This window comes from Wallemia mellicola (genome assembly GCF_000263375.1).
Source record: "Wallemia mellicola CBS 633.66 unplaced genomic scaffold WALSEscaffold_2, whole genome shotgun sequence".
NCBI classification, from domain to species: domain Eukaryota; kingdom Fungi; phylum Basidiomycota; class Wallemiomycetes; order Wallemiales; family Wallemiaceae; genus Wallemia; species Wallemia mellicola.
In genome coordinates this window covers 572,957-596,965 of record NW_006531959.1, presented here as the reverse complement: position 1 = coordinate 596,965, position 24,009 = coordinate 572,957, and the positions used below count along the sequence as shown (strand labels likewise).

At 39.9% G+C, this 24,009-nt stretch overlaps 15 protein-coding genes across 15 annotated transcripts in view; 8 read left to right on the top strand and 7 right to left on the bottom strand.

Annotated features, from left to right (window-relative positions):
- Positions 1 to 316: 316 nt before the first annotated feature.
- On the top strand, positions 317 to 770 carry WALSEDRAFT_43035 (histone-fold-containing protein; the record flags this gene model as incomplete). Its single annotated transcript, XM_006956393.1, has 2 exons — positions 317 to 400; positions 449 to 770. The coding sequence occupies 2 exons, from the start codon at positions 317 to 319 to the stop codon at positions 674 to 676; spliced, it is 312 nt and encodes a 103-aa protein (XP_006956455.1). The 3' UTR covers positions 677 to 770.
- A 540-nt stretch (positions 771 to 1,310) lies between these two features.
- Positions 1,311 to 4,422, bottom strand: WALSEDRAFT_31274 (hypothetical protein). The gene is made up of 6 exons (XM_006956392.1): positions 3,276 to 4,422; positions 2,940 to 3,228; positions 2,808 to 2,893; positions 2,584 to 2,760; positions 2,286 to 2,534; positions 1,311 to 2,238 (listed from the first exon to the last, which is right to left on the bottom strand). Exons 5-6 carry the CDS (start codon positions 2,389 to 2,391, stop codon positions 1,331 to 1,333), a joined length of 1,014 nt encoding a protein of 337 aa, XP_006956454.1. The 5' UTR covers positions 2,392 to 2,534; positions 2,584 to 2,760; positions 2,808 to 2,893; positions 2,940 to 3,228; positions 3,276 to 4,422; the 3' UTR covers positions 1,311 to 1,330.
- On the top strand, positions 2,495 to 4,432 carry WALSEDRAFT_67402 (hypothetical protein). The gene is made up of 5 exons (XM_006956391.1): positions 2,495 to 2,534; positions 2,584 to 2,760; positions 2,808 to 2,893; positions 2,940 to 3,228; positions 3,276 to 4,432. The coding sequence occupies exons 1-5, from the start codon at positions 2,504 to 2,506 to the stop codon at positions 3,611 to 3,613; spliced, it is 921 nt and encodes a 306-aa protein (XP_006956453.1). The 5' UTR covers positions 2,495 to 2,503; the 3' UTR covers positions 3,614 to 4,432.
- On the bottom strand, positions 3,283 to 4,499 carry WALSEDRAFT_67401 (S-adenosyl-L-methionine-dependent methyltransferase; the record flags this gene model as incomplete). Its single annotated transcript, XM_006956390.1, has 2 exons — positions 3,283 to 4,432; positions 4,477 to 4,499. The coding sequence occupies 2 exons, from the start codon at positions 4,497 to 4,499 to the stop codon at positions 3,640 to 3,642; spliced, it is 816 nt and encodes a 271-aa protein (XP_006956452.1). The 3' UTR covers positions 3,283 to 3,639.
- An 8-nt stretch (positions 4,500 to 4,507) lies between these two features.
- Positions 4,508 to 6,666, bottom strand: WALSEDRAFT_59412 (hypothetical protein). The gene is made up of 2 exons (XM_006956389.1): positions 5,699 to 6,666; positions 4,508 to 5,649 (listed from the first exon to the last, which is right to left on the bottom strand). The coding sequence occupies exons 1-2, from the start codon at positions 6,181 to 6,183 to the stop codon at positions 4,599 to 4,601; spliced, it is 1,536 nt and encodes a 511-aa protein (XP_006956451.1). The 5' UTR covers positions 6,184 to 6,666; the 3' UTR covers positions 4,508 to 4,598.
- A 65-nt stretch (positions 6,667 to 6,731) lies between these two features.
- Positions 6,732 to 7,474, top strand: WALSEDRAFT_67399 (hypothetical protein; the record flags this gene model as incomplete). Its single annotated transcript, XM_006956388.1, has 5 exons — positions 6,732 to 6,756; positions 6,799 to 6,880; positions 6,928 to 7,023; positions 7,074 to 7,162; positions 7,217 to 7,474. Exons 1-5 carry the CDS (start codon positions 6,748 to 6,750, stop codon positions 7,472 to 7,474), a joined length of 534 nt encoding a protein of 177 aa, XP_006956450.1. The 5' UTR covers positions 6,732 to 6,747.
- Positions 7,475 to 7,545: 71 nt separating this feature from the next.
- Positions 7,546 to 12,147, top strand: WALSEDRAFT_35433 (hypothetical protein). The gene is made up of 5 exons (XM_006956387.1): positions 7,546 to 7,880; positions 7,927 to 9,461; positions 9,510 to 11,256; positions 11,302 to 11,700; positions 11,749 to 12,147. The coding sequence occupies exons 2-4, from the start codon at positions 7,927 to 7,929 to the stop codon at positions 11,479 to 11,481; spliced, it is 3,462 nt and encodes a 1,153-aa protein (XP_006956449.1). The 5' UTR covers positions 7,546 to 7,880; the 3' UTR covers positions 11,482 to 11,700; positions 11,749 to 12,147.
- On the bottom strand, positions 11,497 to 12,243 carry WALSEDRAFT_35431 (hypothetical protein). Its single transcript, XM_006956386.1, has 3 exons — positions 12,193 to 12,243; positions 11,749 to 12,146; positions 11,497 to 11,703 (listed from the first exon to the last, which is right to left on the bottom strand). The coding sequence occupies exons 1-3, from the start codon at positions 12,225 to 12,227 to the stop codon at positions 11,594 to 11,596; spliced, it is 543 nt and encodes a 180-aa protein (XP_006956448.1). The 5' UTR covers positions 12,228 to 12,243; the 3' UTR covers positions 11,497 to 11,593.
- Positions 12,244 to 12,276: 33 nt separating this feature from the next.
- Positions 12,277 to 14,181, top strand: WALSEDRAFT_59411 (zf-DHHC-domain-containing protein). Its single transcript, XM_006956385.1, has 7 exons — positions 12,277 to 12,370; positions 12,417 to 12,509; positions 12,553 to 12,628; positions 12,673 to 12,942; positions 12,995 to 13,183; positions 13,230 to 13,638; positions 13,683 to 14,181. Exons 1-6 carry the CDS (start codon positions 12,315 to 12,317, stop codon positions 13,566 to 13,568), a joined length of 1,023 nt encoding a protein of 340 aa, XP_006956447.1. The 5' UTR covers positions 12,277 to 12,314; the 3' UTR covers positions 13,569 to 13,638; positions 13,683 to 14,181.
- An 89-nt stretch (positions 14,182 to 14,270) lies between these two features.
- WALSEDRAFT_31271 (Asparaginase/glutaminase) lies at positions 14,271 to 16,059 on the top strand. The gene is made up of 6 exons (XM_006956384.1): positions 14,271 to 14,554; positions 14,582 to 15,037; positions 15,084 to 15,155; positions 15,204 to 15,329; positions 15,383 to 15,567; positions 15,607 to 16,059. The coding sequence occupies exons 1-5, from the start codon at positions 14,398 to 14,400 to the stop codon at positions 15,565 to 15,567; spliced, it is 996 nt and encodes a 331-aa protein (XP_006956446.1). The 5' UTR covers positions 14,271 to 14,397; the 3' UTR covers positions 15,607 to 16,059.
- On the top strand, positions 14,583 to 18,448 carry WALSEDRAFT_59409 (hypothetical protein). Its single transcript, XM_006956383.1, has 6 exons — positions 14,583 to 15,036; positions 15,084 to 15,159; positions 15,204 to 15,555; positions 15,607 to 16,059; positions 16,103 to 18,006; positions 18,054 to 18,448. The coding sequence occupies exons 4-5, from the start codon at positions 15,943 to 15,945 to the stop codon at positions 16,448 to 16,450; spliced, it is 465 nt and encodes a 154-aa protein (XP_006956445.1). The 5' UTR covers positions 14,583 to 15,036; positions 15,084 to 15,159; positions 15,204 to 15,555; positions 15,607 to 15,942; the 3' UTR covers positions 16,451 to 18,006; positions 18,054 to 18,448.
- Positions 16,280 to 18,459, bottom strand: WALSEDRAFT_59408 (hypothetical protein). The gene is made up of 2 exons (XM_006956382.1): positions 18,052 to 18,459; positions 16,280 to 18,005 (listed from the first exon to the last, which is right to left on the bottom strand). The coding sequence occupies exons 1-2, from the start codon at positions 18,390 to 18,392 to the stop codon at positions 17,429 to 17,431; spliced, it is 918 nt and encodes a 305-aa protein (XP_006956444.1). The 5' UTR covers positions 18,393 to 18,459; the 3' UTR covers positions 16,280 to 17,428.
- A 337-nt stretch (positions 18,460 to 18,796) lies between these two features.
- WALSEDRAFT_59407 (hypothetical protein) lies at positions 18,797 to 22,534 on the bottom strand. The gene is made up of 4 exons (XM_006956380.1): positions 22,496 to 22,534; positions 21,083 to 22,446; positions 20,891 to 21,034; positions 18,797 to 20,847 (listed from the first exon to the last, which is right to left on the bottom strand). Exons 2-4 carry the CDS (start codon positions 22,352 to 22,354, stop codon positions 20,155 to 20,157), a joined length of 2,109 nt encoding a protein of 702 aa, XP_006956442.1. The 5' UTR covers positions 22,355 to 22,446; positions 22,496 to 22,534; the 3' UTR covers positions 18,797 to 20,154.
- WALSEDRAFT_62449 (hypothetical protein) lies at positions 19,193 to 20,065 on the top strand (the record flags this gene model as incomplete). Its single annotated transcript, XM_006956381.1, has 1 exon — positions 19,193 to 20,065. One exon carries the CDS (start codon positions 19,193 to 19,195, stop codon positions 20,063 to 20,065), a length of 873 nt encoding a protein of 290 aa, XP_006956443.1.
- Positions 22,535 to 23,696: 1,162 nt separating the features above from the next.
- WALSEDRAFT_62447 (hypothetical protein) overlaps positions 23,697 to 24,009 on the bottom strand; it is a gene marked incomplete at both ends in the record, with an annotated part of 649 nt that continues 336 nt past the window's right edge. The window contains one exon of the mRNA XM_006956379.1: positions 23,697 to 23,990. Coding sequence (XP_006956441.1) covers positions 23,697 to 23,990 — 294 coding nt within the window. The remainder of the gene's footprint in view (positions 23,991 to 24,009) is intronic.

The window sequence follows — 24,009 nt, the reverse complement described above, 5'->3', positions numbered from 1 at the left end:
TGGGCTCTAAATACGCGCGCGTGGTTGGATCAGATTCTACATTTTAGATCAGACGCGAATTGATCTAAATCGGGCGGACGGTGATCCTGAGGCGGTGAAGGTACAAAAATTATATAAAAATGTAGCCAGGATTTTTGCCTATCAAGTGGTATATTTTTCATTCACTATTTTCCTTAATTCCATCGAGGATCACGCGATTTATATCAAAAACCAAATTTGATCTGATCGATTTTTGATCTTTTAGCGCGCGCTCCACATCTATAAATACTCAACGCGTTTTGCTCTTTTCTCTCATCAATCAACTAGTCAAGTAAAAATGTCAGGAAGAGGAAAAGGCGGTAAAGGTCTCGGAAAGGGTGGTGCTAAGCGTCACCGTAAGATTCTCAGAGATAACATCCAAGTAAGTTTCTTAGCTATGTTATAGCAACCTTTTCTAATAACTCCTTAGGGTATTACCAAACCAGCTATTCGTCGTCTCGCTCGTCGTGGTGGTGTCAAGCGTATTTCCGGTTTGATTTACGAAGAGACCCGTGGTGTTCTCAAGGTCTTCTTAGAAAATGTCATTCGTGACTCAGTCACCTACACTGAACACGCCAAGAGAAAGACTGTCACAGCTCTTGATGTTGTCTACGCACTCAAGAGACAAGGAAGAATCCTTTATGGTTTCGGTCAATAAACGAATTGCTATGCAACCATCAATCCTTCAAATCATGGAAATCGCCTGTATTTATTGTTATGTACATTACTGAATAGATAATTAAGTTTGACATCTACATTTTTTGTGTTATTTCTGTACTGATTCTGTTAAACTAGTATTTTTGATAATCACTTCGAATCGAAATGATCGCCAGAGGCTGGCATATGCCCCCTAATTCATTTTAAAACCTTTCGGAATCTTGCTGCAATTGATAAGTACAGACACTCTTAGGTGGGACGATCAAGTGTAATGAAGCAATAATAGGCTACAAGATGTCAATTGTGATAATAATTATACAGGTTCAAGACAGGTTGATTGTCTGAAGGAATTGTGTTCCTCGAGATTCGTTCTGGGTAGGACGCGGTCTTATTTAAAAGCAAGTGTGGCAACATTAATCCTAAATTGATCGATTATTGACACTGGCCTTATATCCTATATGCTTATTGCACATCACATACTAAATCAAGGACAAGGAAAGCGATGAATAATAAAAGATAAAGTTGTGAAAGAAGAAACCCCTACGCGTATATTCAGTAAGTGATTACACATCATTATCTTCAAAAAAATCGAAAAGCAATCACATTAATTTAATGTACACGTTAACTTGTTTCCGTGCAGTGAAAGTTGGGCAAGTTAAACACCAATTACGCCTCCGCCGGTGTCACAACCATTTAAAAGACATGCACCAGTAGCTAATTGCGCATCATACTCTTTATCTTTCTTGTTATCGGCGACGTCATCTCTTCTTAAACCAACAGGGTTGTCAATTTTAAGATTGCCATTATCGCGACCACCATCAGTGAGACCCAAGACTCTACGAACAATCACAGCTTCATCGTCACTTAGATCACGCAACTCGAGGTCAAGTCCAGCAATTTCATCGTCTGAACGTTTATCAAGTATTCTAAGACCGATGGATTCTTTCTCATAATCAACTTCATCGCGCTTTACGCCAACGTGAAGCTTGTCATCATTGTCACTGAGAAGACCACGTCTCTTTATTCCAATGTGAGCGAACTCTGGGCTACCATCGTTAAGGATCCCGCCCCTTTTACTGATACCCAAGGAGATAGTGTTATCGTGATCTGCATGATTACTCAGTAAACCACCTCTCTTAAGTACACCAATCAGTGGATCATCGTCGTGTGGATTTTCATTAAATATCCTACCAAATAAACCAAGTGTTGAATCTCTGTAACCATTTCCACCGATACCAAGAGCACCTCTTCTTTGAAGCAGGTCTATGTCAATGGTGCCAGAACTGTCGGTGAGATCGTGTGCGCGCTTGAGAACACCAACACCGAGGATGTTACCCTCTCCATCTTTGCCACTGTTAGAACCGAGGATTCTCTTGAGCACATGCAAATCAACGAGACTGTCATCGTCATCATTATGTCTTGCTTTGAAAGGGTTTTCTAGATCATTTTCAAGATCACCACCTTCTTGCCTTGCTTTAAGGAGGTTTACTTTATCATTATCGATAAGTTGCGCGTCATAGTCATTGGCTCTTGTGTTAAGGAAAAGAATGCCTTTCCCATCATCTACAAGGACACTAAGAAGATGTATATAGCCTTAAGTTATTACACACCAGTTTCATCATCAAGTATACGCTTATTGATATTAAATTGAGAAGTAACGGGTGCAGCTATAACAGCTGAAGCGATAGAAGCCAAAAGGGCAAGTTTGGCGATCATAGTGGATGAATAAGCTTTAATTATCCAGTTCGGAATAAATTCACGTAAATGAATTTCCTATTTCGGCGCATTATGAAGCAACATTTTGGTATCAAGGTAACAGCGAAGAGGGATGTCACACAAGCTAATAGCCTTACCTGACGGTGAGAAAATAAATGAAAAATGCGCCATTTCAACTAATAAAATCGCAAGATTGCTTCAATGAACGCGGTAAAGCGACATTGTTGAATGTACCGCGTCCATTATGCACCAATCAATCAATTTTAGTAGCATTATCAGCAACAAGTAGTAAAATATACGAATTGCATGCTATTCAAGCGCGTAATGAGGATCGAAGGTGCTGGTTTGTTGACCAATTGGTTGTCTCTGGTGAGATAATACTTCTTAGTAGATGATAACTCTTAATCGTTAAAAAGATCCTCACCTTATCACTGCAACTCCACTTGATCCTACTTTCATTCTCTCGGCGTTGTTATTGTCTATACCAGAGTATGTTAGGAATGTAAGCCCTCTATATAACAACCCCTACGATAAACTCACAATTGTAGACTTATAGTAGATATGACGATGTTATAGACACACTCAGGAATACATTCCCAGAATCTAGAGATCTTCTACCCTTGCTCGAATCAGATGCACTAAAGTCTGTGACTGATAAATGCTGCGATAGTAAGGAATTATCCGAGGATGAATTGGTTTACAAATTCTCGACTGAAAAGTTCATGGAATATATTGATAGAAAGATAAGCAGATGCTTGAGCGTCATCACAGCAGAGAGAGACATCAAGTCGCTTGAACCGTCACCCCATCATTTACTGACACCAGAATTAACATTGCGTGAGTACTAGTTATCTTGTAAAGATTCACAGCTAATGCTCAACGAGAATCATACAAGAAAAACATCATTGACACCATTTTGTATAGCATACCAAGAAGTCTACACGCCCAGATCAAGGAAAGGCATCCGATGCCAGATTTAGACGCACACGAGGAGAAAGCTAGCAAGGAAAAATTCAAATCTGATACTCTCATCCGTTCAAACAAAGGATATGACGAAGGTAAAGAACTAGATAACGATGACAAGCAGAAGAAACCAGCGAAGGGTACCAGGGGCTCAGAGCAGCTGAAGAAAGTAGATACTAGAAAGATGATGAAATTGGACGGTTTCTTCGCAAAAAAACCAGCAAAAACTGATCAGAAAGAGAATGACACGGAGGCATAAATTATCAAAACGTACATCTATACCCATTATTCTTTTTGACACATAAATAATGCCACTGGAAATGCTATTTCTAGGGGTTTATCGCCACCAACTTCCTCTTTGATATCCTTGTTGAGCTGTTCTATAAGTTGTGTATTTGCATTTGACTGTTCCAGATATTTGGAATAGCTAGACCACGTCGAAATATACTCAGAGAATGCGCTGATTGAGGTACTATTTTTGAGTACATAGCCAGTCTCTTTATCAAAGAACTGCCTTTGAGTGTTGACACCCCATTCCGGGAATTCTACATCTCGAAGTAGATTAACAAGGAATCGCCTACCAGGCTGTTGCCAATAAGGTTGCAAGATATCTTTAACACGTTGAAATGCACTCAAGTTAGGATAGTTTAGCACTTCTATGTCACCGTAAACAAGGTACACTAATGAACCACCAGATCTGAGCGATGCACCGATGTCCTTCCATAGACCGCAATTTGAGGTGTTATTCGGTGGACTATGGAACCAATGAGCAGCCTGAGCACTAACGATGAGGTCAGCTGGTTCAGATAGTAAACTTGGGAGTTCATTGGCAAGTCCCTGATGTAATTCGACATTCTTTAGTCCATCCAATTGCTTCTTTGCTTCGTTCAACATATTAGAAGATGGATCTACACCCAGTACATGATTCGAACGCTCTGATAGGTAGCTGGTGATAGTACCAGGACCACAACCTAAATCTACACTTAAAGCACTGCCACTTTTATGATACTCGAATATTTTATTCAGGAGGTCTTCTGTGTATCTAGGACGAGCAGCGGCATAATTTGATGAAGAGAAACTTGGTATATTTGTAAACGTACTGTTCGTTTTAAATTCACTCACGCTTTTGCTGCAAACTGTGACATTAATGACGGTTGATTTAAGAAAATACAAATGACGCAATGATCGTGTGTTACATGCAGGAAATAAATTAGACGATGATATGATAGAAAAAATATATTGCATTATTGTAGCCGCTTGATAGGTCTCCAAGGCACTTGAGTTTCTGCCGGCGTGATTCCAACAATTAGATAGAAAAGCTGCAATACTTTGTATTCGAGGAAGATGCAAAAAGCGACGAAGATCGTTTTCCATGAGTCGTCCAAATAGTTCTTATTGACTGACAGTGAGAAATTCACTTTGCTATTGTTCTCACTATCTTTAATGCAAGTTAACTTGACGAACCACTCCCTAATTCGTGTGTACATCCATGAATGTGAATCAGTCTTGAGGTCTCGCAATAGCTCATAAAAACGTCGACCATCTGATGCTCTAACAAGATCTTCACATCTCTCCATTAGAACATTGTATATATAGTCAGCGTTTGGAGCAACTATGATTTGTTTGTAAAATTCCCAGCTTCTTACCAGCAAAGTGAGTTCAGTTTTAGATTCGGGTGTTTCCAAATGTGTTCCTGGAATATGCTTATCTGTGTATTTAATTACCACTTTGAGGTCTCTGTGCGACTCATTCAAAGCTCTGGCTAATGCTTTCTCGAATACCCTGCGAGCGTGACTTGCGAGCATATCCTCATCTGTCCAACCAAGTACACCGGCCTCATTGCTCGATTGAGTTGGCATACCATGTTTCCTGTTAAGTGTAATGCCTTGAGGTACATTACGATTAATTCTGACCTTCTGGACAATGGTAATGAAGTATACTTGTCGCAATAATGTCAATAAGATCGAGAGATCTTGCAGAGGCCTTTTGAAGATCATAGCGATCGTTGATTGGAAAGTGATTGGTATGGGTTCACTCTCCGGTATTAAACGGGTGGTCGTGAGTGCTTGCATGCGTTCGTCGAACAACGTTACTTTTGACCGTGGGGATTGGATCTCTTTAGTTCCCTCCTCTGTTTTATGGATTGGTAACGTATAAGAAAAACGGTAGAAGCCCTTCCTGTTGTCAACTGCACTAATGTAAAATGACCGCGGAACAGTAGCACAATATGTATACTCAGATGATATTGATTTCCGACTCACTTGGTCTGATCTGTGATCTAAGATATAAATATGTCTGGTCAATAATGAGACATAGGTTCCACAAAGAAAAACAAAAAACTTACCTGTCTCCACTAGAATTATGGACTTCCCACAGAACAATTTCAATTTCATCCTTGTCGTTATAGCAGTAATAGTGTGAAATGTTGTTTATACTTGATCCCTCCAAGAAAACTAGAGGTAGTGTAGAAAAATAAATTGTTTTTGCTCGCTTGCCAGTATCAAAACCCCTATCTTTAAGTGTCTGTATGAGATTATCGTAAATTGACATGTTTTTGCTATATTGATTTGTTAAGTAATCAGTCGGAACTATTCTAAACAATGTAGAGAAGCGATTACTCGATTCTCTCAATAATCTACCAGCATTACTTTCTTTGCTGAGCTTGATCAGTGAATGATAAAACCTTGGCTCGAAAGTACCCTTGAATGGATGCATTCTTCGATGTGGTGCACGATAGTGAACATAATAGGCCTTCTGCATCGGAGAGAAGTCTAGGAAAAACGACGTTACAGCTAAGAGTGATAGCAATATTGCCATTGTTTCAATCATCGTGGAATATTAATTTAAGTAAAACCAGAAACCAATTGCGGCACAAAAATAAAACTTTCGAAAAATTTTGATAACATTGTAATGTCGCTTGCCATTTTAGGAAGGTATATAATACATCGGGAATTAGCGGAGCTTTTGAGGAAGTATTTAAGTTACTGATGCGTTTACAGAATTGAATGACGAACTTGGTCTCGAAGAAGTGACGATGAAGTAAATAGAGAACATTCAATTTGTTCATTAGATTTGAACGGTGATAATTGCACAGACTGAATAGCAATGACTGTCAGCGTTAGGATGGAGGTGAATGACGTAATAAAGTTTGCCTATGAAATAAATGACATGGAGAAATCAGTAGGAATAACAATAAGCCATAGACTATAGATAATTGATACAGGTGTATTCGTTCGACGTGTGTGTCTGCCATCTTATCGGATTAGCTGGAGAGAGCTTTATAGTGGCTATACAGTCGACATGGGAATGCTTGTTGATATGGTAGTAATAACGTCTATAAAAAGACTGAGGGATAATTAGTGTCGACCTTTGATCGATACTATCATCGTCGTCATGATTAAAGTGAGTGAATAACTAGAAAAGATGCTCTACTAAAAGATAAAGATATGGTCAATGAAGAAGGACACTGAGAATGGCGCTAAGAAGAAGCCAAAGACTTCTGCAGCCCAGTTGAGAGTCCAAAAAGGTGGGTGGCTCTCTATCTCTGGTGCTCTCTAACCTAGAAGAACGCAGACATCACAGAACTAGAACTTCCCTCTACGATGTCCACACACTTCCCGAACCCAGCAGATCTCCTCAATTTCGAGCTCATCATCAAGCCAGATGAGGGTCAGTGTCCTGTATTTATGGTATGCTATAGTCTCTAATATAACTCCTAGGGATGTACAAAGGCGGAGCTTTCAAATTCACCTTCAATATCTCTAATAACTACCCGCACGAAGCACCAAAAGTCAAATTGACACAGAAAGTTAGTATATTATCATATCCTTATATTATATACTAACAAAATGCGTGTATATAGATATACCATCCAAACTTAGACCACCAAGGAAACGTATGCTTAAACATCCTTCGCGAAGACTGGAAACCTGTACTCAATCTGAACGCTGTTGTCGTCGGTCTTCAGTATTTGTTCTTAGAGCCAAACGCAGAAGATCCTTTGAATAAAGACGCCGCTAAGGATTTGCTAGCAGATCGCAACCAATTTAAAGCCTGGGTCAGATCGTCGATGTCAGGCAGGCCCGTCAAGGGAGAGCCTTACGATAACGTGATGGCATAGACAGTTCATTGTACTTTATTTGAATACATCTCTAGCATTTTCTTCTTCTACCACTACGATGACGACCAAGTCGCTCAGCGATGCACGCAAAAATCTAGAGATAACACCCCCGCGGATACCAGAGAGCATATTTGATGGTCCATCTCAGCGTCTCCTGCTTTTCAGCGGTGTCGCTGCATTACAAGCCTACAAACTGACGAAAACATTCAATTTGTGGACTAGCGATAGCTCTACGCGTATATTAGACTCAGAAATTGCTCTATATAGATGGGCATTGGTAGATCTCTCAGCTGTACTTGTTATCTGGTGGTTGAGAATACCAAGACTACGATTTCAGAAATCTGTTTGGCTGGCCATAATCGCCTTGCTATTTGCACTTAATTGGCTTCTTCTTGGTAGTTGGAAGGTCTGTAAAAATTATCATCCTTTTCCACCCTCTTATACGCCCACAGATGCCTCTTGCACAATTATCTACTGCTATTATACCAACAACATTGAAAAATGCATTCACATTCTACAAGGCTCCAGAGGAACATAGAGTAAGGCTCAAGGATGTCGTTGGAAACCGCGATAAGCACCTTCGGGGTGAACACACAGTTAGAGTTGGTGGATTTAGTACAGCAAAGATAAACCCAACAATCCAGTCATTTTGTTTACCAGAGACTGTGTCCAGCAAGCCACTCACTGTGCCTATTCTCTTTAACAACACAGAACCTCTCGTACTCGCTTATTCTATCACACCTCTTCTCCCGGATGGCAGTCTAGGCGAAGAAAGAGAAGTCGAAATCCAAGGTAGAGAATTAGAGAAGAATAAATACATTACCGGTTACACAGATGATGACAGCGACGACTTTTTCGACCCAAATCATGACTTTTATGCACATCAATCACTTGACGAATTAGCGCTCCTTCCTCGTGGTCATGGCGTAGCAGCTCCACCGAGGCTACAGAAGACGCAGAACATTAGGTATCTTCCACTCACATCTGCATCTGCACTCCCACCACCACCATTTGTCGTTAAACTGAAACACGTCGTGGACAAGAACTCGGAATTAGATGCAAGAATAGCGAGAACAGAGGCCGTCATCGTCGGGTGTCCTTCAGCAGGTTTCGCAAGTGAGGACATTCTCGGTGGTGACAGATGCGTTGGTGATAAAGTTGGCTTCCAATTGGGTGTACGTTCGGCTGGTGGCGCAAGCGTTGCTTGGTACAGTAGAGGTCCTGGTAGTCACTCGGATGTTAGGAAGTTGGACAGTATAGGATCAACTGCTTACACGACATCCGCTCCACATGCTAGAGCAGTGTCTACTACCACGTCAATACCAATTAATGTTACATTAGACAAGAGTGGTGATTATGAACTTGAGTTGGCTTCTCTTGAGGACTACTTTGGTAATAATCCATATCCATCTCTCTACGAGTCTGGTTTGGAGCAGTCATCACCAATTGTTCAGTACCATTCGCACTCACTTCCATTGGTTTCATTCTCTGGTTGCTCAGCTGAAGATCCAGTTAGATTACTTGAAGGATCAAAATCTACCTTAAGAGTCACAGTACGCGGTGTAGAAGATAGCGAAGGGTCTGTTGACGTTAAGATAAAGTTCTTTGATAACCCAGACCTTTCTTCAACGCCTGGTTCTGACATTATCAACGTTCACATTCCAGCTGGTCAACCATATGCTGATATTGGTGTGTCAAAATCTGGTTACTACAAAATTCAAGAAGTTAATGGTAAATACTGTGGCGGTGTCACTCAAATGCCTGATGTGTGTGGCGTCAAGAGCGTACCAAAACCAACTATCGATATGGATATCAAGACTATAGAGGATTGTTCAGGAGAAGTCGGTATACACGCCTTGATGACACTCACAGGTGAGGCACCATTTAAGCTATCATATATGGTGGAGTTCGGAGATGAGCAGAAGAGGGTAGAAAAGAAGATCTATTCAAGCAGAGATGAGTTGTCTCTCACACCTGAGCGTGAAGGGTGAGTATCATTTTAACGAGAGTTAGCAACAACTTATAATTATCATAGCAAATACAAGTACACTTTCTTAAGTCTCACTGATCGCAACTACAAGGACATCCCAATGGGTGATAAAGGAAAGGGTATCACTGCAACACAGGTTGTTCATCCACTCGCGGGTGCACAATTTGCGGAAAAGAAAAACAAGAGGACAGTATGGAGTTGTGAAGGTAACGAGGTAGATGTCGACATTGAATTTAAGGGTAGTGGTCCATGGAATCTCGAATTCCAAACAACTGGTACGAGTGCGTCATCTATCACCAAGCCAGTGACTTATCATGAAAACAATATTCGCGACCGTCAGCACACAATTAAGGTACCAATTCCCGATGAAATAGATAGGCTTGGTGGTCAATTCATGATCAGCCTGGTTAGCGTTGAAGATAGCAGACGCTGTAAGAAAGTGCTAGCACAAAATGACTACAGTGTACAAGTGCAGCGTGTCAAACCAACAGCCAGACTCTTCGGTACGGATAGAGCAACTATTCTGGATGGCCAGACAGCCAACATTCCTGTTAGACTGACCGGTGAAGGTCCTTGGAAGATTGGCTACAACCATCAAGGCGAATCACGTACAGTTACAACTGATAAACGCGAAACTGATCTTATCGTTGATAGTGAAGGTCTTTATGAACTTGTCGGTATTCACGACTCACATTGCCCTGGTACAATTATTGAGAATGAAGATAAATTCTATTTGGACTTCATACCACGTCCTTCAATTACGTTAGGCGAAAGCACATTGTCATCTCGCAAACCACGCAAAGGGGCATTACATCACACTCTCGCGCCAGTATGTAAAGGTGATGATAGTTCTATACATCTCGCTATCACGGGTGAACCACCATTTGAAATATCGTATCAACACAGAGAAGGTAGCCTTGTCGAAGAAGAAAGAATGGCATCCGTAAGACACTCACCTAATGTCAATCTCGATACTGAAGTTGCGGGTACCCATAAGTACTTATTCTCAGCTGTTGGTGATGCCAACTATGGTTTAAAGGACAATGGAAAGGATTATGTGGAAATCGAGCAACTTGTCGTTGAGCGTCCATACGCTGTGTTCAAGAATTCACCACGAATCTCGTACTGCCTTGGTGACGTCTTGAGTCCTCGTCCTCATGAGCATAACCCAGTCATAGAACTCCATGGTACGGCACCATGGGATCTAGAATTGGAGGTATCTGAAGAGACGGGTACAACATCACCACGTCGCGTACGCGTACCTGGAATAAGAACGCCTGAATGGGAAGTGGACCTAGCGCCATTGCGTCTCAACAGTTTTGGTACGCATAAGATAACAATCGTGGATGTTCATGATGCTAGCGATTGTGTTGCATTTGACGAGGATACACAATCGAAGAAGACGTCGGTTGTAGATGTAGCTGAATCTGCGACTGTCGTACCTGTCGATAGATTTGAGGATGTATGTGTCGGTGACAGTATGGATTTCCAACTAGGTGGAAGTGCACCATGGGCTGTAACCTACGAGTGGAATGGTAAACCACAAGTTGTGAAGACCAAATCGTCTAATTTCAATAGAATAGCTGAAGATGAAGGTCTTTTCGCAATCACTGAAGTATCGCATCATAGTCAACAGTGTCCAACTAATGTCGACATCAAGAGAATTGTCCATCCGCTGCCGTCTGCTAGTGTGAGTGAGGGTAATACCTACATTGAGGACATCAGGGAAGGTGATCAAGCTGAGATCAAATTCACGTTCGTTGGTACTCCACCATTCACGTTTACTTATGAGGTGAGCGAGCTTCTCTTTATGCTGACACAGCTAACTTGCCTATAGCGCCGCGAGAACCTCCCTCGGGTCAGACACCACGAGCTTGGCAAGGTATTAGAAAGACATACGATCACGAATGTACAAGATTACGAGCACTCAATATTTTCGTCATTGGAAGGCACTTACGTCGTCTCGTTCATCCAAGATGGCTACTGTCGTTACCCAAAGGACACAAGAAGGCGTTAGTTAGCTAATTAATTAGCGCTAATCAGTTATAAATCCGCATTGTTATCTTATAAAAAGCTACAAATTGTATATAAGCTCTTAATTTATATAATTACACATGAAATCAATCTGTTCAACTAATTGGTGGTACTGGGGGCGTCACGCCAGGTGCAACTGGAGGTGGTAGGACACCTGGTGGTGGTGCATTTTGAGGGTTCTGAGTAGGTACTGCTCCTGGTGGTGCTTTAGATCATTAGTATGTATATGTTATATCGTAATTCTACATACCTGGCATCCTACCGCCGCTCATGATATGACGATGTCCTTGTAATTGTACGTAGAAATCGGCGTCACTGATCACGCCCTTAAATATACGCTTGCGCTTGGCTGGCTGATTCTTCTTGTTAAGGTCAATTCCTCGTGCCTCAGCTCTACGACGATCGTATTCCGCCTTATCGTGTGCTGGTACACCCTCCATACCGAAAATCTCAATCTCGAATGTGCTCCTGCCGGGTAAAGCATTCTCTATCCTATCAGCTTCCAGTTTGTGTACTTGCTGCACGTGGACAGCCAAACCATTCGCCGTGTTCAATCTACGTGGACAGAGTGAGCACCTGAAATGCTTAGCCTTTTGGTGACTGATTAGAACTTTATCGTCTTCGAATTCTCTCTCGCAGTACCAGCACCTATGGGGAGTAAGATGGTGTGCATTCTATAGAGTTTCAAACCCACCAAGGTTTATTCTCAATCCTGCGTTTTTTTCCCATCGTCGTCGTATCGAATAAAGATATTATCTCGTCATTCGAACCAACGAAGAGAAATTCAAAAATATATCGATAAGCTGGCGATTTAATATGGATAAGACTAGGGATAATAAGTCGAGCGCAACTAACACTTGTGGTCGCATTTGGTGGGTAGTTTGTTACTGTCTGGTTGTCATTCCTCACAGGGTATAGGATATCCTCTGTAGTCTTCTTGATATCTTTTTTAGCCTTTTCAATGCAGTTTTACTCTGTTTATTACACTCTTCGTCAGCTTATCATACTCAAGTAGGAGTTTTTTATATCCCGGTAAAAATCTCACCCGTGACAGTCTATTTGCATTTCTAATCTTTCTCAATTACTACCTCTGTTTATCAACTGATCCAGGTGGCGTACCAACTTATTACGTCAGTTTAGCCTTCTTCTTCCATACGTATTGACATAGCGACAGGAACCAATAAGTCTTCGTGATAATGTCTTAGAAATGAAGAGCAATTCAGACAATGCTCGTTTTTGTCGTTCTTGTCAAGTCTACAAACCACCAAGGGCACATCATTGTAGTCGTTCCAACAGGTGTATACTACGAATGGACCATTATTGTCCGTGGATGAACAACTGCATAGGGTTCTACAATTATGGTCACTTTATCAGGTTTCTGATATTTGTTGACATTGGCTGTTTGTTTCACTTCTACTTACTTACAAAAAGAGTTTTAAATCCGGTGAGTGGTATGCTTGACAGGGTTTTCTGTCTGTCTTATACACGCCCTACAGATACCCCCACCTGACAATACCGAGACCCTCATCATCGTTCTCAACTATATCAGCTGCATATTTGTCCTGCTCGTCGTTGGCAGTTTCTCAGTTTATCACATCTACTCCACGGCAACAAATACAACTACAATTGAGTCATGGGAGAAAGATAAGGTTAACAATCTTGTTAATCGTGGTAAAATACGTGATGTGAGATGTGGATTCCATAGGTATTACTTTCTAACGCTCCCCATAGATAAAATTCCCATATCGGTTATCAGTATACGAGAATATTTGCTCAGTCTTGGGTGATCGCCCAATATTGTGGCTCCTTCCGCAGCGCATGAAGGGAGATGGTTTATCATTCACCGTCGCGGCAGATACAGGCAAGTGGGTCGATGTTCACTCGAGAGGAAGGAGCATAATTCGTGAACCGAAATCTCGTAGGCGTAGACATCATATAGCCCATGCAGCCTTGCATTTTGAGGACGGCAGCCCTGTTGATACCAATATCAGTCCAGATGAGCGCAAACGTGGCAGAAAATTTGAGAATGAGACACTCGAATTTGAAAAACGTTTGCTTGAGCTGGCTTAAGATGTATGAGTACCGAAGTTTCTGGATGCGACTAGGTATTCTTATGTTCAGCATTATTATTCTTGTTCTAGTAAGTCGATTGCATTCCTCCTTTGTCCTCTCACCATTAAGCAGATTATTACGCTAAGCTAGCGCTATAATAATAAATCGCATTGTCATACTTTACAATCCCACAGATGCATAGATACAATATATTAGCTCACAATAAGTTGCCGTTACCCTTGCTTCCTTCCTCTCGTGACATCTTTTACGTTTTAGAATTGATATTAACATTTTTCTAGATCCAGAAGAATGGCCTCCGCGGGATAAGCAATACGCGTATAGTTATGATGATGAGGACACTGATGCACTACAAAGTAAGCCTGTGTTGGGTGACTCTCCTTGGACATACCAAAACGGTCTTAATCCGAATCTTGCACCTACAAGATCCAGACAGAGACACGTCAAAAAAGGTAATGAAGGGTGGGAAGTGAGGCACACTAGTTCGCCATATGATATCGACAATGATTTCACCAACGAACGATGGACTGAAGTTAACGGAAGATTGTATAAAGTATACGACGAGGAGAATGAAGAAGAGGAAGATGATTATGGTTATAGTGATGATTAATTCTTGTTTTTATTATATAATTTGTAAAATTTTTCATTAATTCGCTTATCGCGGAATTCTCTTATCAAACAAACAATCATGAGCGTAGTGGAGAAAAATGTTTTAGTAATCTATACAGGTGGAACTATAGGAATGATAGCTGATTCAACTGGTGCTTATCGGCCGCATAAAAACCTCCTTGGTGATATACTCAGCTGTCAATCACGATTCGACGACCCAATGGCGAACTCAATCTTTTCTAATTTGAACAACAAGCAAGCCTATGCATTGTGGTTTGATCAGGAGAAACCAACGCAGAAGCAAGCGTCAATTAAAGAACACAGACGGACCTTGACCGTGAAAGCACACCAAGAATTCCATGGTAGTCATTTCAACGGTGAGTTCTATGAGGGGGGAATACCAGCATTACAAACACCAAAGACCTTCCTCAGTGGTGTCGAACATACTGTAAAATATGCTATTCTCGAGTACGATCCGTTGTTGGATTCAAGTGACGTGAGTCCAAAAGAATGGGTCAAGATTGTACGCGATATTGAATTGAACTACAATTCAAATTTTGACGGATTTGTTATTTTACATGGAACGGATACTATGGCATATACGGCCTCTGCATTATCATTCATGCTCGAAGGTTTAGATAAGACGATTCTACTCACTGGTAGTCAAATACCACTTACGCACATACGTGCAGATGCTAGTGATAATATTTTACATTCATTACTTATCGCAGGCACCATTACTATACCGGAAGTAACCATTTATTTCAATCATCAGTTATTAAGAGGTAATAGAGCGACAAAAGTATCTACAAGCGAATTTGACGCTTTTAGGAGCTATAATTATCCACCATTGGCTAAAGGTATGTGAATGATCACTTTTCCTTGGTTCTCATTGACATTATCCAGTTGGAACAAAGTTGGATGTTAATTGGAACGTAGTGTTGCCTAAATCTAACAAACCATTCACTGTTCACAAATGTGAGTGAGTATTTAGTTAGAGTAGGAAAGCTTCTAATGAAATGTCAGCGTTATCACCTGAAATATGCGTTCTTAGATTTTTTCCAGGTATTAAAATGCATGTTATTGAAGCCATTGTCGAGGACCTTATCAATCATGAACGTGCCGCATTGATTTTACAAACGTTCGGCAGTGGTTAGTGATTATATATTAGCATGTAATATAACAACAACCCTAATGATGCGTAGGAAATATCGGTAGAAATGATAAATTACTAGATCTATTTAAAAAAGCCTCAAATAAGGGTGTTGTCATCGTTAACACATCTCAATGCCATACTGGGTCAGTCAGTGGAGCGTACGAAAATGGACGAGTGTTGGGTGAAGCTGGTGTAGTGTTTGGTAACGACCTCACGTGCGAGGTATGCTATTGAATTATCTTATCTACTAAAATGACTGATTTAGAAACATAGGCAGCTCTTACGAAACTTTCTTATCTGCTTTCAACTGACTTATCTACTGAAGAAATTCGCAAGATTGTTCCTGTATCGCTTAGAGGAGAAGGCAACAAACTTGTTTAAATTTACAAGTGTAACTAGTTATATAAGGACCTACTATACAGATCGACTGTACAATGACATAAATCAGCCTTTTGTTTCAAACCTTATTCCAATGTGATGAGAATGTGCGTTTAGCCAGGAACACGATCGTCATAACTGTTCATCATCACTATCACGTTATCAATGAGGGGAATAACTATAGCCGAACTTCAGGTAGTCTTGACGAAAGGAGTTCCGTAACCTTAACCAATGAGAATCAAACACAAGTCAAGCTTGAGGTTAACAGATGTCATGGAAGATCAAACACTACGTTGGAAATTTGAAGCGTACTTAAAGGATAATGAAAGAAGTATAGAGAATTTAGAAGTGAGTAGGTTATAATTTTGTGTTATAATACTAACATGAAAAGTTCGTGTCTTGGTTTGAAGATTATAAAATAAAGTTTAGGAAAATTACCCCTCAAATGCAAGCAAAGGAAGCTATTAGAGTACTAACCAGGTACTTCTATAGGAATTCCTCACATGAACTTAATTTAGACGAGGATGTGAAGGTTAAAACGATCAACGTTGTTAAATATTGTATTGATAATCGACAACCTGTGCATCCTTCAGGATTTCAGCAAGCTTTCGAAATTTCCCGTTCACTTATAGAATGTTCAAGCATTCCAATGTTTATATCACACCTTAAAGCAAGAAAGCGACCTTCACTTAGAGATGTATTATCATCAAACATTCGCAGGAGTTTCGAGTCATTTTAGTTAGTTGTTTAAGTTAGATAGAGTTATACGGTTATAGACTTATAGATGGATATTATTTTACCTAATTTACTCTCTAATAGACGTACATGCTTCATTTTTGACTCTCCATAAACAATTGTATCTATGGATCCTTTTTAGACGTTCTAGCGAAATATACTTCTTAAAATATGTTCGCTAGAAGAAAGTGCTTTCTCCAACTAGTTTATTTTATAAATTTCATTGACTAGTAGATTAGATCAGTAGTTTGATTAAAGGAGATTACGATGTAGTTCAAAAGATGTGACCTCTTCAATACCTTCATTACAGCCTTATGCAAACAGATAATGCACTCATCATTACCATTTAAATCTTCGATATCATTATCTAAGGTCCTTCTTAACGTAAGTAGAACTTCGTTAAGGTGGGCTTTTTAGTTCCTTCAAGATCATATATACCTCACGTCTCCACCGAATAACATAGTTCCAATAATCCTTATCATTAATGAAAGACTAGCCTTCAAATTCCTTTCATTATTACAGGTGTTTTATGATAAAGTCTCCCAAAGCATCATTGTTATTGAGCAATATTCAATGTAAATGGTGTGACTAATATAAGTATTATAATTATTGTGAAACACATAGTCTTCGCATGGAGTAATCAATCATATGCTCAATCGAAAACTTGTTTATCTCTGTATTTCTTTCTTTGCTATCTATAATCATGAGATCATAGAAGTCGATAGGCAGGAGACAAAGAATTATTAGAGTAGCTTGAAGTTAATGTATTTGCAGATGGCATAATTTCGATCTTCCATAAGCCATGCAGTCACATTCACCGCCTCTAAAAATGTCACGAATTCCCACATGCGTATAATTCTCAATAATTACAATCAGCTATAATTACCTTAATCCAAATCAATGGATTTTGTTGGTACTGATGAGACGGAATGGCTTTTTGACAAAGAAACTGAGGATACCAAAACTGTAATGTCTCACTCAATTACTCTTCCGATAAAAGTTCACGTTTCATTCCGTTGGGCCATCTATTACTCTTTCCGAAAAAATATTCCCAAAAACTTCGCTTTGTGTTATCCCATCGATAGATATGTCTGAGGAGCTGTAATTTCTCATATTCCTCACTTATTTTTACAAATAGTTCATCCGTGTGTGTATATATGTGGACTTTCTCCAGCTGCTTCCGGTAGTCAAAGAATCCAAATTTCCGATTAGATACGTCCATTTCGAGAAGAACAACTGCTTTGAGCTTAGACAAACCATGATTACTATCTAAATAACGTTCTAAGTCCTTCGATGTCTCGTTAAAGCCGATATTAACATGTAAACATAATGTCTCAATGTTAGGAAAGCTTGTATGTAAGGCATACCTCCGTAGTGAATAGAGAAGAACCTTTAATGAGCCAAACTGTATAGTGACATGCTTCACTGAGTCTATCTGCACATTGTGCAGGATTTGATTTAAAGTAATCCAATGTACGATCATTTGAAGCTTTTTGAGATTAGTGAAATTGTTGAGGTGTCTAAAATCATTGCTAGAAAGTGCGGATAACGTTAAATTTCTTATCGCTTGTGAGTTTCTGTATAGAATTCTTTGCACCTACTCACTCGACATATGTCGCTTTCGACGGCTCGTTCGCAAACTTAGTAAGATATAAAGAAGAATAGTCATCTTCTGGCTCAATCGCAGGGATAGTGCCTATCGTTAAGAATGGATCTCTCAGACTCCTCATTAATGTTGATCTACCGATAGAATAAAATGATCTATTGAGCGTTGCGAGTAAGGGCGCGAATTCCATAACTTCGATAAGTATTTCCTGTGGTATAGAACATAATTGCTGGTATAACTGCAGGTAATTCGGATACTGCATTGATGATTGTCGTAAAACAAGAGGAATTGATCGATAACTAGAGACAGCGAGATACAGAAATTTGATAGTAAGGATCATATTTCTGTTTAGATATTGAGGCTGTTAATGCTGATGAGTGGTGATATCATCTCCCTTACTATCTATTTGAGGTGCATTATAAACAATTAAAATATCATTTAGAATATCAGAGTAAATAATACATGTCGCAGTTTCTGTCTCTCTTTGCGATCGTGAAGTTTGAGAAGTGTGATGTCAGTAAGTATAGAGTAGACTATTATTGTATACAAGTATTTAATAAGAATATTTAAGTCGTTTTTAATATAGTTGCAATTGATTCTAATATTACGATGATTATACCGCTGCTGAGCAAGAGAAGAGATAACAAGAGATAGCGAGAAATAATAAGAAATAATAAGAAACAATAAGAAATATAAGGATATGCAAGCAATGGGGGATCGCCTGAAGAAGAGTAGGTGACGTATACATCGACCACGCTCGGCGTTTACGACTACTTTAAGTCCATTTAGGCGAGCTACTCCTTTAATTACAACCATCATGAACTAAACAAACAAACAAAAAGAATTGATTGTTTCTGGTACACTTATTGACAATGTGATACACTTCCTTGCGGTATTCGAGAATGATCGAACGCATGTACGATTTGGGGATCTTCACAAAACTTAAAAGAGGTCTAGAGTGTATATTCCCCGCTGTCAAGTGAAGTAGATAAAAAGCATAAGCTGTCATCCAATAACTGTCTTGTTTTATAGGTGGGGTATTGGAACATTAAACCGCAGCAGACTTTATCGATCGGTTCAGGGTCAGCTAACTCTGAAATCATATCCAGGGCTCGGATTAATCAATCTTCACAATTGACTATGAATACAATAGAATACAGCGTAGCAGATTTATCAAAGATCAAGTTCCGTCTTGATTTCATCTGCGAACTCAACATTCTGACCTTGTCAGATAAGGCATTACCACTCTGCGAATTCAACTATTACAAACTGAATGAAAGACTCATCGAAACTGTCAAAGCACCGAAGAAGTATAAGAGAGTACTATCTTTTAACCGGAAAATCGACAATTACTCGCTCACAAAGAACCCAGAAACAAACGAGTTTGATTTACATATAAATGCAAGCAAGGCCGTTAATAATTTCTACACCGGTAGAGTAGGTAAATTAGTTGGAAACGAAGATTACTATAAAATCCATACGGATATCAAGAATGTCAAGCTGATCAGTCAAATGCCACAGTTACCTTCACTTGCCACATCTAAATACAGTTTTAATGATGCCGAAAGAGCAACATATCTCAGGTTTTACCTCAATGATGTTGCTGTACCTTCTTCTAATAGTAATTTCGAAAATTTCTCAAATTGGTTAAATATTACGCTTCTTAGATTTAGTGAAAGTAGATACGAAAGACGCGTCAGGAAACTAATCGATAGTTATAGATTGCCTAGTACTGAAGAAACACAAAGGCAAGACTTAGCTTTACACCAATGGAAGGGCGGATTGCTTGATAGCGAAGATGTTTACGACTATTTAACGAAGTTACCACTGGATGATACATCGCTTCTATGCATTCAGATAAAGGGTTATAATCATTCACCGTCAGCTTGGTCGACCTACAAGGACTTCAGGCGCTTTCATTCACATACAGACTCTCCAACACAGTCAATCTTCTTCCTTAATGGAAAATTCCTTATCAGCGACGAATATTCAGTCAACCGGTTCAAAAGGTGATAGCTAAATCCTTTATATATTTATTTTCTGTACATATAGCTAAAAATGTCTATTCAATAATGTTACAAATTGTTTTACACAATCGCACTTTACAATCCCATACTTTGCAGTAATGTGTTCCAATCAGTAGAATGGTTTGAAGATTCAGGCTGCGCGTTTGACGTACTAGACAATACGCTATCCATTCCCAAAAAGTCAAGGTTGTTAGGGAAAATATTATTATACTCATTGATACCACTATTCAAGGCCAAATTGCTAGTACCTTCTTGTTGCACTTGCCAAAGGCTGTTAAACATTTCAGTACTACTTGCAGTACCCTCTGTTTGTTTCAATAATTCAGTATAGATTGCATCAGAAGGTAAAGTATTTCTACGACTGCGAAGAGGAGCATTGAAGGTTGTTTGTGGCTTGTCTGAGGTCGGCGATGTATTGACGAATCTGCTACCCAAACCAAGCATGACCATGTGTTCATTATCGTGATCGTCTTCCTTGTGCTCCCTAGCTTCAATGTGAGCCTTACAACGAATTAGTGCCCTTTCACGGAGCTTGTTGAGTGCTGGTACAAATAAGTTGGCACGCTTGCCCGCAGTTGGTAAAGCGCAAAGATCGGTAATTGAGTTGAGATCCTTCCAGGCGTCACTAGCCATTGATGATCCAGGAGAAATAATACAAGATGCTGCTGAACAAACACCAAAACTGAAGAGATGATAAAAGAAGAAGAAGTGCCTAGACGATAAATCTGGAAGTAATCTATGGATGCTGTGTCCTAGTGCAACCATGACCTGAACATTATTAGTTTACTCTCGAAAACAGGAAGTTACCTACCCTACAACATTCCATAACTGCAACGAATGATTGAGAAAAAGGTGACTTTAGTGGATTTTCTGGGTGTGTTTTAAGGGCATGTGCGAAGTAGCGGCGATTGATATAAAGGAGGCATTCGTTAACATTCATTGCAAGGGTGTGTTGCTAATAGAAATGTCATGTTAATGTCTAACTGAACAAGTCTCAACTTACTTGTAACAACAACTCCTCTGAAACAGGTTCTTGAACGGAATCATTGACAGGATAATTCGACGAATTCCTGACCACGGATGCTGCTTTACAACGAAGATGCAATGGTATATTCTTCTCATATTGTCTGATTTCACGGTCTAGTCCAATAACAGTATCGTACGTTGGTGGTTTTACGCTATAGATCTCGTCGCTGATCTTACACAAGAGTCTGACGAGGGAGTACCGCATAGTTTGGTAACCATAACCCTCACCATTGTAGTTTCTAGCTTGTTCGTCTAGTGGAAAAGCACAATCAACGTGACGAAGCTGAGTAGAATATGGTCTACCGAAACAAATTGACTGGAAAACATCCATTGTTTGAGTTTCCCAGAACGCCATCCTTCTTTCATTGAGATCGTTTCCTTGAAATCCCCATCTTTGACCATCACGGTGCAGACCCATCGCACGAGTAATACGTAACTGAACACCCAAAAGTGGGTAATAAGAGTCAGCGCCACTCAATCTATTTCTATTAAGTAAGTAAATACCCATCATGTGGAGTGTTTGAGCAGCAGGTATACTGCTCTTGACGAGGAAGTCACCAGCGCTGAGTAAAGCCTTTGAATAACTGTAATATCTCTGAGAATCTGGATGATCTGTTGATAAATTGACGTCAAAGTAAACTCCCAACGCAAAAACCATATAAAGTCTAGCTAATTTGTGAGCATCAGGTTGATTGTAAAGTGTGTTAAGATCATTCTCAAAGACCTCCCTCTGTACACAATTGTAGAGACACGAACAGGTCCTGTAGTAGACATCCACCATTTGCATCGCTCTACTCCTATCAGGGAGCTTTAACCAGAGTTCTTCTATAATTTCTGCATTGTTCGCAGCGCTGAATGGGAAATCCGTGGGTGGAGAATCAGGACTTTCACCAATCTGACCACGCTCGTCGATAAATTCCTGCTCACGGTCGACTAGTGAGTCGTTCTGTAGCCACTCTGAACCTGCACTTGGACCGACATATCTCGATCCCTCCTTCGTTACGGTAAGCGCACCAAAGCTTTCAGCGAAGTCCTCATCATGTGTCTCTATTGGTGGTCTTATTGCATTCGCTGCTTCTGTAGAATCAGGAGAATTGAATACAGCAGTAGCAGATGTGATCAATTTCGTAGGAGCATCTGGTATGACACCACCCTGTGTTGAAATACTCTTCTCGAGCTGTTCAATCCGCAATAGCAAATTGCTTGTATTATCTACCAATGCCTGTCTAGACATGGTAGCGCCTTTCATTGTACCATCAGGGCAAATAGCAGCGCATCCTCTCCTTCTACACGAGCTGCAAGGCCATTGTCTATCGCATTTCAATTTTAATCGACGGCATTCTGCTTTATTTTAGCGTTCTGAATGATATGCTGGCAGTAATTCACTCACCACCACAGCTATAAAGCGGTCTTTGTCGTCTAGGTTTCGTTGTTTTTGAATGTTCCGTTTTCATTGATCTTTTTTACGATCGTACAAAAAGAAGCGTTATAATTGGTTTTTTTCAGCTGACTTAGTAGGGACGAAATGACGTCAGTGCAGAAGTTCTAGTTTGAGTATATTAATTTCTGTATGCGTTATATACAACTATATGGATTCGACATGGTTGTCTTTGGTGTTAGGTCTCTGCAGATCCCTAAAATGTAACTGCATGCGAAATAAATATATGTCGGATATCGGATCATTCTCTGCTAACTAACAGATAAGCGATTTGTTGCACTGAAATACTAGGCTGCAAATTTAGAATAATGTTACTTGCATTTTTAATCAGAAACATTTTCTGATAATACACTCGAACTTACATAATTAGCCGAGCAATGCGCTAGTTTATTCATCCTAAGCATGACTTGAACCTATAAATGCTCTGTTCACACTGATACTAATTGTTGACGGTTGATTAGTCAACATCAGTTTCTCTCATTTGTATTAGATCATCTAGATACGTTGAACTTAGTTGCATATTATGAAGCTTGCGTATTAACCTAGGATTCCAGTATACGCCATGCTAAATGTTAAAATATAATAACACATTAAGTCTATCCTTATATTTGTGTAATTGATATGGGCATCAGTAATGGAAAGCCTGCAATACGAGTAGAATAACGTGAGACAGTTCGATGTAAGATAGCCACGTTCCTTGGTTCAATGTCTGTTTTATAGAGATCTAACATCTAATTGCTAATATATGTCACTAATAATTATGAGCTATTCCATTTTCATCTATATTGGCTTCTGCATATCTCAGAGCCACAACTCAACATGCATCGTCACAATTTCTGTCAGTGGAGACAAAAGAGTGGGCAGTGTGTTGCATACACTTGTGTTCACACTGCGTAGCGTCAAATTCTTCGCTGGGACGTAATTGTCCCAGCTTATGTATACTAAGTGTTAGCTATATGTCTTAGTAAAAATACATATTGATTGAATACACTCTCATGAACCCACCCTTCTGGATTTCTCGATCTGAAAATTCTCACATGTCACATCCAGACATTGTAAGTGTCAATAAAGCAAGGTAATCATATCGAATTTATAGATTATGAAACAAACAGTCTAAAGTCTAAGTCCAATCCTTATATGCTTCACTTGTTGCTTAACGACTACATACAAGCTTATCCGCGCCGATTTTTACTTCAGCACTTCCAGCACCTCTGCTTTCACAACATTCAACCATACCACCAGTGTTTATACCGTTAGCAAGAAGTGGAATACATTGAGTAAAGACCTCATCGAAGCGAGTGTTTTGATCAACTGCCGCACAACAGTCCTTGGTAATTTGATACTCTGTACAGCTTGTACCACCTTTGCTTGTACAGATTTCAGCAGGACCTCCCGCTGAGACTAAGGTTGCTGATGCGAGTAATGCTGAGATCACAGTTGTCTTGAACTATTTCGTTGTTTGTATT

Bases quoted from the DNA above. Each gene is read 5' to 3' on its own strand.
- WALSEDRAFT_31274 (XM_006956392.1), bottom strand. From the start codon at position 2,391: ATGATCGCCAAACTTGCCCTTTTGGCTTCTATCGCTTCAGCTGTTATA. The intron at 2,239-2,285 runs GTGTGTAATAAC...GTGTCCTTGTAG, and splicing joins TATACTTGATGATGAAACTG to ATGATGGGAAAGGCATTCTT.
- WALSEDRAFT_67402 (XM_006956391.1), top strand. From the start codon at position 2,504: ATGTCACACAAGCTAATAGCCTTACCTGACG. The intron at 2,535-2,583 runs GTGAGAAAATAA...TAAAATCGCAAG, and splicing joins GCTAATAGCCTTACCTGACG to ATTGCTTCAATGAACGCGGT. The intron at 3,229-3,275 runs GTGAGTACTAGT...ATGCTCAACGAG, and splicing joins GACACCAGAATTAACATTGC to AATCATACAAGAAAAACATC.
- WALSEDRAFT_59412 (XM_006956389.1), bottom strand. From the start codon at position 6,183: ATGATTGAAACAATGGCAATATTGCTATCACTCTTAGCTGTAACGTCG. The intron at 5,650-5,698 runs GTAAGTTTTTTG...ATTATTGACCAG, and splicing joins CATAATTCTAGTGGAGACAG to ACATATTTATATCTTAGATC.
- WALSEDRAFT_35433 (XM_006956387.1), top strand. From the start codon at position 7,927: ATGCCTCTTGCACAATTATCTACTGCTATTATACCAACAACATTGAAA. The intron at 9,462-9,509 runs GTGAGTATCATT...TAATTATCATAG, and splicing joins CTCACACCTGAGCGTGAAGG to CAAATACAAGTACACTTTCT. The intron at 11,257-11,301 runs GTGAGCGAGCTT...ACTTGCCTATAG, and splicing joins CATTCACGTTTACTTATGAG to CGCCGCGAGAACCTCCCTCG.
- WALSEDRAFT_35431 (XM_006956386.1), bottom strand. From the start codon at position 12,227: ATGGGAAAAAAACGCAGGATTGAGAATAAACCTTG. The intron at 12,147-12,192 runs GTGGGTTTGAAA...TACTCCCCATAG, and splicing joins AGGATTGAGAATAAACCTTG to GTGCTGGTACTGCGAGAGAG. The intron at 11,704-11,748 runs GTATGTAGAATT...AATGATCTAAAG, and splicing joins GAGCGGCGGTAGGATGCCAG to CACCACCAGGAGCAGTACCT.
- WALSEDRAFT_59411 (XM_006956385.1), top strand. From the start codon at position 12,315: ATGGATAAGACTAGGGATAATAAGTCGAGCGCAACTAACACTTGTGGT. The intron at 12,510-12,552 runs GTAGGAGTTTTT...CACCCGTGACAG, and splicing joins CGTCAGCTTATCATACTCAA to TCTATTTGCATTTCTAATCT. The intron at 13,184-13,229 runs GTGAGATGTGGA...CGCTCCCCATAG, and splicing joins ATCGTGGTAAAATACGTGAT to ATAAAATTCCCATATCGGTT.
- WALSEDRAFT_31271 (XM_006956384.1), top strand. From the start codon at position 14,398: ATGGCGAACTCAATCTTTTCTAATTTGAACAACAAGCAAGCCTATGCA. The intron at 15,038-15,083 runs GTATGTGAATGA...GACATTATCCAG, and splicing joins TTATCCACCATTGGCTAAAG to TTGGAACAAAGTTGGATGTT. The intron at 15,330-15,382 runs GTTAGTGATTAT...AATGATGCGTAG, and splicing joins TTTACAAACGTTCGGCAGTG to GAAATATCGGTAGAAATGAT.
- WALSEDRAFT_59409 (XM_006956383.1), top strand. From the start codon at position 15,943: ATGAGAATCAAACACAAGTCAAGCTTGAGGTTAACAGATGTCATGGAA. The intron at 16,060-16,102 runs GTGAGTAGGTTA...TAACATGAAAAG, and splicing joins GAAGTATAGAGAATTTAGAA to TTCGTGTCTTGGTTTGAAGA.
- WALSEDRAFT_59408 (XM_006956382.1), bottom strand. From the start codon at position 18,392: ATGATCCTTACTATCAAATTTCTGTATCTCGCTGTCTCTAGTTATCGA. The intron at 18,006-18,051 runs GTGAGTAGGTGC...ACAAGCGATAAG, and splicing joins TCGAAAGCGACATATGTCGA to AAATTTAACGTTATCCGCAC.
- WALSEDRAFT_59407 (XM_006956380.1), bottom strand. From the start codon at position 22,354: ATGAAAGGCGCTACCATGTCTAGACAGGCATTGGTAGATAATACAAGC. The intron at 21,035-21,082 runs GTAAGTTGAGAC...CATTTCTATTAG, and splicing joins CAGAGGAGTTGTTGTTACAA to CAACACACCCTTGCAATGAA. The intron at 20,848-20,890 runs GTAGGTAACTTC...AATAATGTTCAG, and splicing joins CAGTTATGGAATGTTGTAGG to GTCATGGTTGCACTAGGACA.